Genomic DNA, 16,132 nt, shown 5'->3' on the forward strand with positions numbered 1-16,132 from the left:
TATGAAAACAAAATGAATCTTTTTTTTATACATAATAATCTAATACATGTTTTTTTTTTCTTGTTTAAAAAAGTAAAGATTTCACCTTAAATAAATAATTTTTATAATCAATAATAATAATAATAATATTTAATAATATTAAATAAAAGAAAAAATTTGCCCAATTTAAAAAGTATTTGAATTATTTTGAAAAAAATATTTGATATGTATTAACATCGCTTTAAATATTAATAATAAATTAATAAAATTTTCTTTTTGTTTATAAATAAATAATTAAAAATTATAAAAAATAAAATAAAGTTTATTGTAATAAAAAAAAAAAAAAAAAATTGAAGAAAAAACAAAAAGTTAAACTTATACTATTTTTATCCAATGTGTATTTTTAAAATTATTTAAATACATTTTATTATGATAAGAAATTGTTTGTGTTAATGATAATTAAAATTGATTTTTATAAATATTTAATTTTTTACCTGATTAAAATTATTTCTTATCATTGTCAAATATTATAATTACATAATAAAGAGAGAGAGAGAGAAAAAAAAAAAGTAAAATTATGAAGAAAAAATAAGTAAATTAAATATACAAGTTTATTTGATGATTATGACAAAACTGTTTTCTTTTTTTTTATTCGATATTTTGTCATCTTCCTTCTTGATTTTCAGTCAGTATAAACGTTTTCCCATTATTTTCAACTTTACCATATGGTACTGTATTTTCTCCAATTTCTTCTATTTCCGGTCCTTTTAATATCAACGATTTTATATCGAGTTCACCCTTAAGTGTAAGTGCAACCATTTTACCTCCTTTACCTAATTCGCAAGCGCTAAAAGGCTTGGGGGGTGTGTACACCGCCAATAATTCTCCTTAAAAAAAAAATAAAATTAGAATTTTACAATTGTTAAATTATTTTACTACAACTCGATGTACCTTTGATGAGATCCCATATTCTGATCGATCTATCCCTATTTAAAATATCAGCAGATAAAAATGAACCACCGCAGGGATCTTTTCTAACAAGAGTCACTGGAGCCGAATGTCCCCGAAAACTCCATCGACAATTCCCTAAAAATTATTATTATTATTATTATTATTACCCAAAAAAAAAAAAAAAAAAAAATTATTTAAAATTTAACGACGTACCCGTTACTAAATCCCATACTAAAATTCTTGCATCAGCGAGACCGGAAATGACGCAAGAATCTTTTGATGAAATGTCAAGTGATGTTGTGTCAACACCTGGTTTCCATTTTTTAAAAAGTGTACCATTTTGCAGATCGTACACGACTATAAAATTTGGTCCGGGTTCAATAACTTCCTGAAAATTAATTTTCCAGATTATTATTTTATCCTACATAAATATTGATTGTAAAATGAGTACCATCGTACCTTAGCAACACAACAAACATAATGACCCTCATGAGTTATAGCACTTAAACTCGTTATAAAATCATGATGTGGTATTCTGAGGTCATATAATAATTTTCTACTGGATAAATTCCATACGAGTAACGGAAATGGTTTTTGTGTTTCATCCCCGCAAACTAATATTCTGGAAAAAAATAAAATAAAATAAAAACATTTAGTGAGTTTTTATAGTAGGTGAGTTTATAATGAAATTTTTACCTTCCATCACCGGAAACGAGCAGGGAATTTAAAAATCTATCTTCTCCAGCTTTGAACGTTGTTATACAATCTCCATTATCCAAATTCATCAAGTTTACATACATTCTATTTCTACTTAATGTAACAAGATGATTTTTATCGTGCAAACCGAAAAAGGCCATTTTTTGATTCATAACACCTTTGAAAATCAAAACACAATAATAATAATAATAATAATTCATATTAATTTTTTTTAAAGGAATTTAAATAATTATACCTTTTAACCTTGTTACTAATACTCCATCATCTAAATTATATATTCTTAATTCGCGACAGCAAAGAACCACAGCTCTATAATCATCGATTAATTGTAATGATGTCGGATGAGTAACACCTTTGATACTACGAACTTTTTCACAACTGCTAAGCAATAATTATTAAATTAAAATTTATTTTAATTTAATAAATTAATTAGCGAACTTACGTGAATAAATCCCACACGGCAATTTCTTCTTGTTTCGTCGATACGGAAACCATAAAATTTGGATTATCAATTAAACGTAAAATTAAATTAATATTTTCGTTAGATTCTTGTTGATTATTTTTTGTATTTTCAAAAGGCGATTGAGAGAAATCGCTGACCCGCAGCGTTTCTTTATTAACAGGCATTAAAGAATTTATTGGAGGATTTATTATTTTTTTATAAAACGATTCCCAAAAATGACTTTCATTCAAACATTTCGAATTTAATTCATTAAAAAAATAAGTATACATTTGTCGTCCGTCATAATTTAACGCTTTGTGATTGTTTTCTAATATATTTTGCAGTAGTAACAAATCATTCGATATATCGAATTTTCCATTTATTTCCTTTATATCATCGATAATCTACAAAAAAAAAAAAAAAATTTTAATAACAATAATAACAATAATATTTAATCATTTATTTTTATTATTATAAAATACTTGAAAAACTCCACATCCGCATATTTTATCATAAAGCCATTTTTCATTTAAAAGAAAATCATCAACGGTATTATAATTTAATATAATTGATTGATAAGGCAATTCAATCAGTTTTCTTTTATAAGACGATATATCAAATCTCTTCAATTGATTTGCAGGTTTTTCAATGGAATTGAATTTTTCGTTCTGTAAAAAAAAATAAATAATTAACCACAAAAAGAAAATTTGGAATGACCCAAAAAAAAAAAAAAAAGATGGAATGACTTACTTTAAAATATTCATAAATCAATTGAGAATAAATTTTATTTTCTTTTACGTATCGTTGATTAATAATTTCTTCAAATGTATTATCGCTAATTTTTAACGTCAAATTATTACCATCTGATACCCATTGAAAAAATGGATTTAAATATTTGAGAAATCTACTCAAAAACAAACATGCCGGAGCCCATCGTACTAAAAACATTAATTACTATAATTTCAATACAATATTCAATTATAAAAATTAAAAATAATAATAATTTTCCATAAAATAAATTTTATTTTTAAAACGTACAATAAGTTTTTTCCGAATGGAAAATTGTTTGATTTGAAAATATATCAAGTAATTCTGAATCTCTCAAACCGTATTTGGAAGCAACAATAAGTGAAACGGCCATTTTAACTCTGTTCGAATCTAACATGGCATCAACATAATCCAACATTGAATTCATTTCTTCTTTTAAATTAACTTTCGGATCAAATTCATGTTCTATTTCTGTAAACCAAGATACTCTCCATGCAAGAACCTAAAATTTGAAAAGTTATTTGTTAACGGAATTCAATAATTTATTTTTATAATGAATAATAAATAAAATTAAACCTTAACGTAAAGAGGAAGCCGACAAAATTGCAAAACGGAAAGAACACGTTGTGCTGCTTTTGAACTCACGGAATGGCTATATTGTGAAACAGAGGATAAAAGTAATCTTTCGGCTTCCGATTTACTTAATTCTGGAATCTAAAATTGTTAAATGATTAAAATATAAAGTTTTTTCAAAGGAAAAAAAAAAATGGTGCGTGAATTTTTAAAAATTCTCCCTTACTTCAATGAGAAAATTGTTTGATTGTAAATTTGATTTAAATTTATTATATAAACTACTCTCGGTTCTGGCTGTTATTATTAATTTGACATTGGTTGGTAATTTCCACGGTAGCCATTCTAAATTTAAATTTTTTAAATGATCGAGACCATCTAAAAGAATGACGACCGAACGTTGAAACGATGACGTCGTTATAAGTTTCGAAAATTCTGTCCCGTATGTATTTGTATTCTGTTAATTTAAAAAAAAAAAAAAAAAAAAATTTATTTTCACATTGAAAAGCCTTAAGTACTCTCGATTAAAAAAGAAACATTTTATTTTCTTACGTAATTGCAAAAAGTTTGATGTCCATTGCTTAACAACGATAACTGATCGCAAACGGTTTTTAATATGTCAGTCAAGGTATAACTTAATTCTGAAATTTTAGCAAATCTAAATAATGAGTACGAATCTGGAAGCCATGTTTGAATACAATGAACGGCACGAGATAATATTGTTGTTTTTCCAGAGCCTTGCACACCATGTATCAGCAAAGGACTCGTTGAATCGCTCGTGACGTAGCTAAAAAAATTATATTATAGGCGAAAGATATAGAAATGTAAAAAGTTTTATTGAAATCTAATGATAAAATTTGAAACCTTTGTATGCTTTGTAAAATTTCCTCTCTCATGACGGAACTTTGTACTGCTTTTTGGCAAAATAGAGCTTGCCATTTTATTTCGTTTAAAAATTGTGCTTCGATACCAAACATTGATCTTATTACAGCCTGTTTAAAATTTAAATTTTTTATTGTCGAAATCAATAGTTAATAACATAAAACGTTAAAAATTTGTGTAATTAATACGAGATAAATAATTAAAATTTAAAATCTTACCTTCGATTGATCTTCTTCAATTATAGTAAATATTGTTGCTTTTAAATATTTTGTAAGATGAGATGTAACATCGTTTATATATTGAACATGCTCTGGAATGTTTTTGTCCACAATTCCATCTTGATTCCATTTAACATTAACTCTAACAATGTGCTTTTCAGTTAACTGACTCTGAAATAAAAAAGAAAAAATTTTTTTAAACAGTAGGCTTAATTTAAATAAAATTTCAAATTTTTTTTTTACTTACTCTTAATTCTTTATAAACTATATCAAGTCTCCTCTTTTGTTCCTGTGCAAGTAAACTCAAAGTTTGTGTAGATTCAGGTTTCTGAGTAAAAACACGGTATAACCACAAACATCTTCTTGCCAATTCTTGAGACATTAATATTGTATTATGCACTTCCTAAAAAATTAAAAACTCTTCAATTGTATTTAAATAATAAATTTGAATAATTTAGTCATACCTGTTCTACAACAGTTGTTAAATATGTGTTTCTTAATTCTTCTGAAAAAGCTGATATCATTACAGTCAAAGTTTTTTCAATTTCACTTCTCCATTCTTCTAATGCTTTTTCTCTCTCTTTCCAAGAATTTTCCTTTGAAAACATTAACATGTTAATAAAGAAAAAAGTTTATTTATAATGTTTAATACACTTTATGTTTTAAATAAAAGAACCTTAAATCCTGGAATATGAGAAGCAACTGGAACTAATCTGTAGCAAGGAGGTTGAGCATCTGAATCCAACCTGTACCATTTTTTTAAACTATCTTTATCTTCAGCTTGACTGAGAGCCATTTCAAAATCTTGTGTTTCAACTGTTTTTGGTAATAATGGTGTTCCCAATGAATTTGAGAGAAACAAAACCGGTATAATGTAACCAACTTCCATTTGACCTTAATCAAAAATTTTTTATTTATTATGTAAATCAATAAATAAATACTTATATATATTTTGTTTAATGATAAATATATTTTAAAACTTACGTGCAAGTTCTTCCAAACACAATTCGGGAAATTCATGATCTTGTTGTTTTTCCAATCCTGTTTTCCAATGTAAATCAGTTATGTGAAATTCATAACCTTTATCTCTGCAGTAATTTCTCAATTCAGGGCCTACAACTTGATGAAGAACTCCTTTTTCAACACAACAATCTAGAAATAAAAATATATATAAATATAAAAAGATAAAAATAAATTTTGGATGACATTATGTATATGGTTTGGATTATAAAACACACACCTTGGGAATCAGCAGCACATACATATAAAACAATTTTTCTGCTCTTAAAATTTAAACTGTGTTTTGCAATTCTCCCTGTGATCAAATTCTGGAAAGATTCTGGAAGTTGAGTGAGCTCATCAGGCAAAAGTGGTGGTTCTGTAATTTCTTTAGGGCTTAGAATAGGAGGTGATGGCAATGAATTAGAATCTGAAAAAGTAAAAACATTAAACATTAAACATTTTTTATAAAAAGAAAACAATTTTTTTTTCTTACCTGAAATACTAGTAACAGCATTTCTTGGTTTTGCATATTCTTCAGAGGGTAATTCAGTTGGTTTTAAAATTAATCCAGTTTGAGGTTTATTTTCACCAAATTTTGATTCATCATCTTCTGTATTTTTCTTTATTATAATTTGATAAGCTGGTGACCTTAAACAGTTAAAAAGTTTTTTAAATAAATCCAAAAAGAAAAATTATTTTTTATAATTCATGACAAATTTTTATATATTTCTGTCCAAAGCAAAATTAAAATAATTTTTTCTTCTTTTCCATTAATACTCCCTTAAAAAGTTTAACTTCCTTTAAATTTTAGTACATATAAATATTTTTTTTAAAAAAACAAAAATAATTTAAATAATTAAAAAAAAAAAAAAAAAAAAAAAGGAAAAAAAAGGTTTCCGAATATTAAAAGTCGAGAAAGTTCGTTTGCCATGCCCGGCCGAACGATTGACGTCAGAGCTAACGTAAAATTTTTCTATGACGTAATACTCATATAGTAACGGAAAACAAATGAGAACGTCCATTTTTTTTTCTATTGTTTTTTCCCAATTATATATACATTTTTTTTTTATTATGTTAATCCATATTTAAAACAAAAAAAACAAAAAATAAATATTGATTAAAAAGATTTTTAAAACCTATTAAACCTGATCTATGAGTTTAATGAAATATTTTAATATGTTGTAAAAATAATTTCAAATTCAGTTATACATAACTCATTAAAATATTTTTAAAAAACAAATAGAAAAGAAATTATAGATAAAATGTATACAAAGTAATAAAAGTAATAAAAAGTAAATCAAATAAAAAACAAAATATATTAAATATAAAATGAAAGAGAATTTTTATTAAATTTTTCAATGTTTGATAAAACCGTTAAACTCTCCATTTTACATACCATTATATTTATGTTATAAATATCATTTATCAAAAATTGTTTGAATCAATAAGAGTCCAGGATGTTTAATAACAGAAAAAGAAATAATTATATATACTCACTCTTCAGATTTAGTTGAAACACTATCTTTGTCTTTGTGTTCTTGCCTGGAAGAACAACTGCTTCCCATAATTTAATATTTTACCTTCTTATGATAGTAGCCATTCAAAGAAGTGACACATGTCAACTTCATATTCATAAAAATTCAACATCCATAAATTTCTGAAAATAAAAAGATATCACATTATTATTTATTAATCATTATAATTAATACTATTGGATTTTGTACTTTTTCATAAATTTTAAATAAAAAATTCATAATTAGTACTCACTGATAAATAAATTTAAAAAAAATTATATTTAATTATGATTAGTTGTTGAAAGAAAGCTTAACATAAAAAAATGAAATTTTAAATATTTAACAAAAAATGTAAATCATAAATATTTAAACTTATACTAAAGTAAATGAAAAACTTAATGAAAGTTTTCTTTTTTGTTATGAAATAAAAAATTTTTAGAAAAAAATTTAAAAATAATTAAGAGGAATTAACAAATAGCATGAGTTTAGTTTTGTAATAGAAAACATTTTTTTTTTTTTTTATAAAAAAAAAATAAAATAAAAATATTCATGATAAACATTTTAGTTACATATAAATATATATGTATATATTTATAGAATTTTGCACAAAAATAAATTTAACTTGCCTTGTTAAAAAAAAATTATAAATAATCATGATGAAGACAAAAAAACTCCCACTTTCATCTGAAAAATCATTTTTACTTTTCCCTCAAAATAACTAAACAGAGATGAAAAAAAAAAAAAAAATTGTGTTTATTTTTATAACGATATAATATTTTTTTTTTTTTTTTCAAAAAACACGATTTTATATTTTATTTAATCGAATTATTTTTATTAATATTTTATTTTAATTTAATTTTTATATAAATATCTGAATGATATAATAATTGAAAATGAAATGCATATCTGGGGTCATAATAGCCCTAGTTCGATGGAACTGATTTGCAAAGCTCACATAAAACGAACATGCGCTCGGGGGCGGCCAGATGAAACTTTGCGCCGTTACGTAAAATCAAGGGATGAATCTAAATTTTCTCTCACTCTCTCTCTCTCTCTCTCTCTTACTAATAATAATAATAATAATAATATTTTTCTCTCGTTTTTGCAACATCACAAAATAACAAAAAACCATTTTACTCCTTTTATTTTATATTATAATACCGAATCTTTATTTATGATTATTTATTTTTTTATACTTAACATTAAATTTCATCTGTCCTATATCTGGATCCACATCCTATACTATGATATTAATACATTTTCCAGAAAATATATTTAAATATTTTATTCGATAATAATAAGTTCAAAAGCTTAATGAGTTTTCTTTAATTAAAAAAAAAAAAAAAAAAAAAAAAAAAGAAATTAACACTGTAAAAGTCAAGTTTCATCCAAAGAAATACTTCAATTATGACATATGAAATAAATACTAATTATAATTATATATTAAAATATATTAAAATATATTGAAAGCACATTATAATTTTTAAAAATTTCGTTAAATTTTGAGTATTTTTTGTTTCATATCCAAAATATAATACATCAAAGATAAATAAATATAAAGTTTTCCCTTCTAAACTTAAAATTAGTAAGTACTTGTATGAAATGTGTGTATTATTAATTTACATAATACATAAAAATGTTTGTTTATAATTAAAGAATGATGAAGAAAGAAGAAATTATTTAAAAAAATATGTATGTAATGGAAAAAATAAATGAAAATTAATAAATAAATGAATGTAAAATGAATTACGATTTAAACTATGTAATCCGTGAGAGCTTAAATAAAGAAAAAATTTTTTAGTGACAGTATGGCCAACTTAATAAAAGTTGGCTTGACTTTTAAAGACAAAGTGACCTTTTAACGTCAGTAAAAGTCATTTTTATTTACTTTTTTAATTATGGAAAATAAAGTATTACTTTCGGAAAAATCTTCTTTCAAAAACCTTAAACAGTATTTTGAAGATAATAAAAATGAATTAAACATAAATAAATTATTTACGGAAGATCCTAATAGGTTCGAAAAATTCAGGTATTTATTTAATTTTTAATAAAAAATTTAAGTTTTAAATAAACTTAGGTTTTTTTTTTAAAAAGTTTCATTAGTTTTTAATAATAAAATTCTCGTTGTGTTTAGCTTAAAATTGTTAACTCCATCAGATGGGGAAATTTTAATTGATTATTCAAAAAATAGAATAAATCAAAAGGTTTTAGACTTACTTTTGGCACTGGTAAGTGTAAATTTAAATAAAACTAAAAATTTCAAAATAGGTTTTATATAAGGCTGTAGCATTGCATATAACAATTTGCAAACAAGTTAAGTTTTAAATAAATTGTAAAACTTTAATTTTGTTTCAGGCCAGAGAATGCAAAGTAGAGGAAAATCGAGATGCAATGTTTGAAGGAAAAGTAATTAATGTTACAGAGAAGAGATCAGTCCTTCATGTTGCCCTAAGAAATCGTTCTAATTCTCCTATATTTGTAAATGGTGAAGATGTCATGCCTAATGTTAACTCAGTTCTTAATCATATGAAAGAATTTACAGAAGAAGTTAATAAATTTTTTTTTATTAATTTAAAATTTGTTATTTGAACTTTAAGAAAAAAAAATAAAAATTTAATTTTAGGTTTTGTCTAAAAAATGGCTTGGTTTTACTGGAAAAGAAATTACAAATGTTGTAAACATTGGTATTGGAGGTTCAGATTTAGGACCATTGATGGTAACTGAAGCACTTAAACAATATGCTGTTGGTCCAAAAGTACATTTTGTATCAAACATTGATGGCTCTCATTTGGCAGAAGTCCTTAAATGTCTCAATCCAGAAACAACTCTCTTCATCATAGCTAGCAAAACATTTACAACTCAAGAAACTATAACAAATGCCTTATCAGCTAGAGAATGGTTTCTTAAATATTCTAATGATGTGAGCTTTTATTTTAGTTAAAAAATCCTTCTTACTTCTTAAAAAATCTTTTATTAATTTATTTTTTTTTTCTGTCAGTTTTTAATACCGATTCTACTTTAATAATATTATTATTTACAGGCAAATATTTTAAATTTTTAGGTGGGATCTATAGCCAAACATTTTGTCGCAATATCAACCAATGCTGCCAAAGTAAAAGAATTTGGAATAGATGAAAAAAATATGTTTGTGTTTTGGGATTGGGTCGGAGGAAGATATTCTTTGTGGTCAGCTATTGGTTTATCCATATCTCTTTATTTAGGATTTGAAAATTTCAAAAAGTTATTAGAAGGTGCTTACTTTATGGATTGTCATTTCAAATCAGCTAGTTTAGAAAAAAATGCAAGTATTTAAACTATACAAGTGTTGAAAAAAGACATTTAATTTTAATAATTCTTCTGATGCTAAAATTTAATTTTTGATTTATCGTATTTGGATGTAGATGAAATTAAATATAATTTACTTACATATTTGTTAGTTTATATTCGGGATACTATTTTAAAATGTTTTTAAAGTTGTTCTTTTACAAATGAAATAAATTTTAATTTACAAAAACACAAAATAAAAAGTTCATAAAAACACCAACAAAACAAAATTTTTACTGATTTCTATGATGTAATTTTCTTTATTATAAATTTTATGGTTATTTTTTCAGGCTCCAGTTATTTTAGCATTGCTAGGAATTTGGTATTCAAACTTTTATAATGCTGAAACACATGCTATTTTGCCTTATGATCAGTATTTACATCGTTTTCCCGCATATTTTCAACAGGGAGATATGGAATCCAACGGAAAGTAAGTTCAATTAATGCATTCTAACTGTAATTAATAGAATATGTCATTTTAATAAATTGTTTTCAGATACATCACCAAAAATGGAGAGCAAGTCAATTATTCGACTGGTCCTATTATATGGGGAGAACCTGGTACAAATGGACAGCATGCTTTTTATCAACTTATTCATCAGGGTACTCGTTTAATACCTTGCGATTTTATTGCAAGCGTTCACCCGGCTCAACATACAACCATTGATAGTATGAAACATCACACAGTAAGAAAAATTTTTTTATTTCCATACAATTAATTACAAATAAATACAATTAATTAAATTTATTAATCTTGTTTATTTTATTGTAGATTCTTTTGGCAAATTTCTTAGCACAGACGGAAGCACTGGCCAAGGGAAAAACCGAAAATGAAGCTAAGAAAGAATTAGAAGCATCTGGTATGGATGAAAAAGACATTATTCGATTATTGCCTCATAAAGTATTTACTGGAAACAGACCAACAAATTCAATTGTCATTAAAAAATTAACACCCTTTACTTTGGGATCTCTAATTGGTAGGTTTTCTTTTTTTAAAATTTTTAAAATTCAAAATTTTTTTTTTACTAAATTTGTAACATTTTTTTTTTACAGCTTTATACGAACATAAAATATTTGTTCAAGGTGTGATTTGGGATATTAATTCTTTCGATCAATGGGGGTGAGTAATTTATAAAAATAATACATACCTGTATAAAATTTTAACTAAAATTAAAAAAAAAAATTGTTTTTAGTGTTGAATTGGGAAAACAATTAGCAAAAGTTATTGAAACGGAATTAAAACACGATAAATGTATAAACTCACACGATTCATCTACCAACGGTATTATTAATTTTATTAAAAAAAATTGGTGATTAAAAAAAAAAAAAAGGCTTTTATCTGATGAATTTTATTCGTATTTTACTTTAATTATATATATATTTATTTAGAAAAAGTATTTTTGTTTTTAAAGTATATTTTTATTATATCGAATTGTTTGCGTTTGAAAAAAAAAAAAAATTTATATTAACAGATTGAAAATATTACTCGAATTTATTATTAAAAAATTAACTTGAGATTTTATTCTGTGTTAAAAAATGTGTATTTAATATTATTCAATAAATGAATTTATTTAAAAAAATGTTTTATTTATATATTTTTTATGTTGATTACTCTTAACAACCGCCATCAACCACTCACTAAAATTTTTACTTGTATTATGATTCGATTATCGATTCGATTATCGATTCGATTATCGATTCTTGCTCCACGTTTGTGTTTGTTATTCTATCGTATCAGAATACACTCGTAGCGAAAAAAAAAGCGTTATTTTAAAGTAAAGATGTTGTTTACATAAATATATGATTTAAAACTAAAAGTTAATCATTTTGTTTTTAAATAATGCTAAACACGATAATGGAGAATGATAAATTTAATTAGTAAACAAAAGAATATTATTTTGGCGCGAAAATAAACATATATAATAATCGTACTAGAGTAATTAATTTTTGAATATTATTTTTATTCCTGTATGTTAATTTTAAAAAATAATTATATTATTAATTAGTTTGTTTCTTAAATTGGGGGGGGAAGAGGGAGAAAACATTTGATTAATGGAATAAAATTAAAATATTTACAAAACAACATAAGAAACTTTTAGATATTTATTTAATTTATTAATGGACACACTACATTTTTTTTTTAAAACGGGAAGCTAAATTTAAAGTAAAAAAAATTAAAAAGTTTTTAACCGATTTCGTGCTCACTTTTTTTTTATGTTTTTTTTTTTTTTAATCATTGATTACACTAAACAAAATGGCACTTTTTGAATAAAAGTAATTTATATTAAATTTTCTTTAACTTTATCACGTTCTTTTTTAGATTTTTTCTTTCTTTTAACACCGCATTTAGGTGATCTTTCTAATAAAAATAAAACTTCGTGAAAATCATCCGAACTTAAATTACTTTCTTGAACGTGTAAAACAGAACTTAAAGCTCCATCCGTTGATGATTTTGGAAATTTAAACATTTCTTTTTCCCTTTCCGGTTCCGATGCGGATTTCGATTTAATACTTTTATTTATACAATCTAAAGAATTACTATTTAATTCTTCATCGTAATTATTTTTTATTTTTAAACGTTCCATTCTATCTAAATTATTTTTTTCCGGGGATTTTGAAAACGGATCGAGAAAATATTCTTCTTCTTTTCTATTTACTATTATATTTTTTGCATCATTATTATTATTATTATTACTATTATTATATCTTTCGTATTCGTCGATTATAGAATTCGAAGGTGGAAAAGATGTCGTTATTTGCAAATTACTCTTTTTAACATTTCCCGTTTGTGGTAATATGGATGTAAAACTACCATTTAAACTTTTCTTTTCAAAATCATCGACATTTTTAACGGTTTTTGGAACTGTCAAACTAAATGATCGACCCTGTCGACCGAAAATAATTAATTTATCATTCGATAAAGTATTATTGGTATCAGTTTCGAAAAAATCACATTTTTTACCAGATTTAAAATCCAAAGATGATGGAATTCCATTTAATAACGGATAACTATTATTTTGACCGTTGACGTTAGATAAATTTTTAAACACCGGTGATAATTTCGTTTTTACTTCCGGACTTTTTTTCTCGTTATTTCCGGGTTCGGGTGTTCGAGATATCGAAACACCGCTTATAAACAATGTCGGAGATTTTGGTATTCCGGTATCTGTTTCGTATTCATTCGAACTATCCGTTGCCAAAGAATTTTTAGCTATACGAATTCTTAAATTTCCATTATTTTTATTATTCGAATGTTCGTTTAAAGGTTCTAAAAATTTTGATTTTTTTTTCCATAATATTTTTCCACCGGCTGCTTTGAATGCTTTCTTATGTGCTTCGTGTAAATTTTTTTCACTACCCAAAAAAAGACTCCTCGTCGTACATGAATTTTCATCGTATATAAATTGTTTGTCGCTTTTGTTAACGTATCCTAAATTAATAGCACTTCTAGCCGAAGATTTCGGTTGATTTTGTAATGTGGAAATATTTTTTTTTATTTTTCCCGTGGATGCTCTTTCAGGATAATGCCTTAAAAATTCACTTTTTTGATCATTATTATTATTAACATTAATAAAATTATTATGAGATGACATCATTTTTATTTGATATTCCGTAGTTTCCAAATGTCCTATTGAATTTTTTCTTTTTGTTACCGACGAAATATTATCCCGAGATATTTTATGTTCGTTGAATTTTTTTACATTCGATTGATAAACGTCGACGACATCTTTTTTTATTTTATTTTCATCCTTTGAATTCAAATTAAATAAAAAATTTCCCTTCGATTTGAAAGTGTGTCCAATAATAATTAATAATCGCAGCGTGTAAGAAAAAAAATGGGAAAATTAATAATGTTTTATTTATTATTAACATTATTTTTTTATTAACACCAACTCACGACTGATAATAATAATATGTGTATATAAAAACGATTTACTTTAGTTTAACGTAAAATTAATAAATATATATTTAAAATATTAGATAATTGATGATTAACCAATCAATCAATCAATCAATCAATCATACCCGTGAATAAATTGTCATAAAGTATTCCTCAGATTACTTTCAATCATTTGTACTTACAGTTCTCACGTGTTAAAAAATTACATATAAACTTACTTTCCGCCATTTTTTTTCTTTTAAACAACTTTTTGAGTTTTTACCTCATTAGATGATAAAATGTTGTAAACTTCCAAATCAGCTGTAAGTGATTCATTTGTTGGAAGGCGGTGATTGACCGTTATTTGTTGAAATTTCTTTTCATCTCCAACGGAATTTTCAATTCCAACTGCAAAAGAATTTAAAAAAAAGATTTTTTTATTTTTTTCGTTGGTAAGAGATTTTCAATTAATAAAAATGAACAACAATAACCTGAATCGGGTTTTTCGATATTTTTAAACTTTGGCGGTGGCAATTTCGTCGATTCTTCCGGCGTGTCGTCATGTTGACTGGAATGATCCGAATCCAAATGATACCTGATTTAAATAAAAAAAAAAAATTTTCTTAATTAAATCCTTTCATTTATGAACAAAATTTAAAATTAACTTACCCGAGTTCTCCTTTTAATCGTCCTTTTTCGCAAAAATTATAGGATAAATCACCCATGGACCGAACGCGTCTCAAACATTGTTCTCCTTTATCTTCTTCGTGAAAACAAGTTTCGTGAATGTCACCAATTTCAAATCTTCCATCTTCAGATTGACGAGGTCTAAAATAATAAATACAAATTACATCTTTTCATTTATTTAAAAAAAAACTCGATTTGAAATTCACTTACCTCAAAATTAAAAGTTCTCTATCCGTGTATGCTTTATCCTTGTCGAATGAAAGCATGCTGTCGGACATTTGATTCATGTTTTGAAAATTTTTTCCCGCCAAAGTTTTTAAAAAAGAATCAACAGTCAAATCCTCTCTGTTTTTTCTAAAAAAAAAAAAAAAAACAATATAAATACGAAAATCAAGAGAAAATGCGAAATTTTTGGAAAGACTTTTTACCTGAGATGATAACTTTTTTCATAAGAATTCTCCTCATCTTTTACATCAATTTTATTATTGTCTTGAGTCAAAGATAATTCAATGGCTTTGTTTAAATCTGTATCCGAATCCGTTTGCTTACTGGAATTTGTATTAGATTTTAATTTATTTGATAATCTAAAAAGAATATGAAAAATTATTACAACAGATCAAACAGATGGTAAAAAAATTTAATGAATAAAACCTACTGATTAGCTCGTTTAAAAGTATCTTCTATCATTTGTAATCTCGACATTTCCAACGCAATAATAAGATCAACGGAATCCTCGCTCGCAACGCTTTGCAAAACGCGTTTAAATCCATTTTGAGTTCGAAATTCATCGAGGGCCTGTTTAGAATAATTACCCTGATTTGATAAATGATTTCCTTTTAAATAACGTTCGTTCATTAGAGATACGGCATAAGAACGACTGATTTCCGATTCTTCTTCACCGTCGATTTCTTAAATGTATACAAAAAAAAATGTTTAATATTTATTCGATACACTCATTATATATATATATATATATATATATATATATATATATATATATATATATATATATACAATCTATACTCACGAGGCCATTCATTCATTGTTAAAAAATTTTTTTTTTCGCTTTCCTCGTCTTTAGATGATTCAAATGATTTGACGCGTTTGAATATAACATGGGATTCCCCTTTCTACAATTACAAACATTTTATTTTTATGCATATATATATTTAATGTAAAAAAAAAAAAAAATCATTCA

The 16,132-nt window shown here is 24.9% G+C and overlaps 2 protein-coding genes across 2 annotated transcripts; one reads left to right on the forward strand and one right to left on the reverse strand.

Annotated features, from left to right (window-relative positions):
* Positions 1-642: 642 nt before the first annotated feature.
* On the reverse strand, positions 643-7,094 carry Phum_PHUM227940 (uncharacterized protein; the record flags this gene model as incomplete). The annotated part of the gene is made up of 22 exons (XM_002425880.1): positions 643-866; positions 931-1,065; positions 1,144-1,318; positions 1,390-1,552; positions 1,627-1,804; positions 1,883-2,025; positions 2,090-2,493; positions 2,572-2,757; positions 2,840-3,027; positions 3,128-3,359; positions 3,434-3,571; positions 3,657-3,884; positions 3,980-4,214; positions 4,292-4,419; positions 4,528-4,698; positions 4,775-4,930; positions 4,992-5,123; positions 5,204-5,421; positions 5,512-5,679; positions 5,768-5,956; positions 6,023-6,177; positions 7,027-7,094. The coding sequence occupies 22 exons, from the start codon at positions 7,092-7,094 to the stop codon at positions 643-645; spliced, it is 4,014 nt and encodes a 1,337-aa protein (XP_002425925.1).
* A 1,847-nt stretch (positions 7,095-8,941) lies between these two features.
* On the forward strand, positions 8,942-11,681 carry Phum_PHUM227950 (glucose-6-phosphate isomerase, putative; the record flags this gene model as incomplete). The annotated part of the gene is made up of 10 exons (XM_002425881.1): positions 8,942-9,072; positions 9,178-9,271; positions 9,399-9,590; positions 9,667-9,963; positions 10,105-10,344; positions 10,658-10,797; positions 10,864-11,053; positions 11,140-11,344; positions 11,421-11,487; positions 11,561-11,681. The coding sequence occupies 10 exons, from the start codon at positions 8,942-8,944 to the stop codon at positions 11,679-11,681; spliced, it is 1,677 nt and encodes a 558-aa protein (XP_002425926.1).
* Positions 11,682-16,132: the final 4,451 nt, after the last annotated feature.

This window comes from Pediculus humanus, genomic scaffold (assembly GCF_000006295.1).
Source record: "Pediculus humanus corporis 1103172107591 genomic scaffold, whole genome shotgun sequence".
In the NCBI taxonomy this organism is placed as follows: Eukaryota; Metazoa; Arthropoda; class Insecta; order Psocodea; family Pediculidae; genus Pediculus; species Pediculus humanus.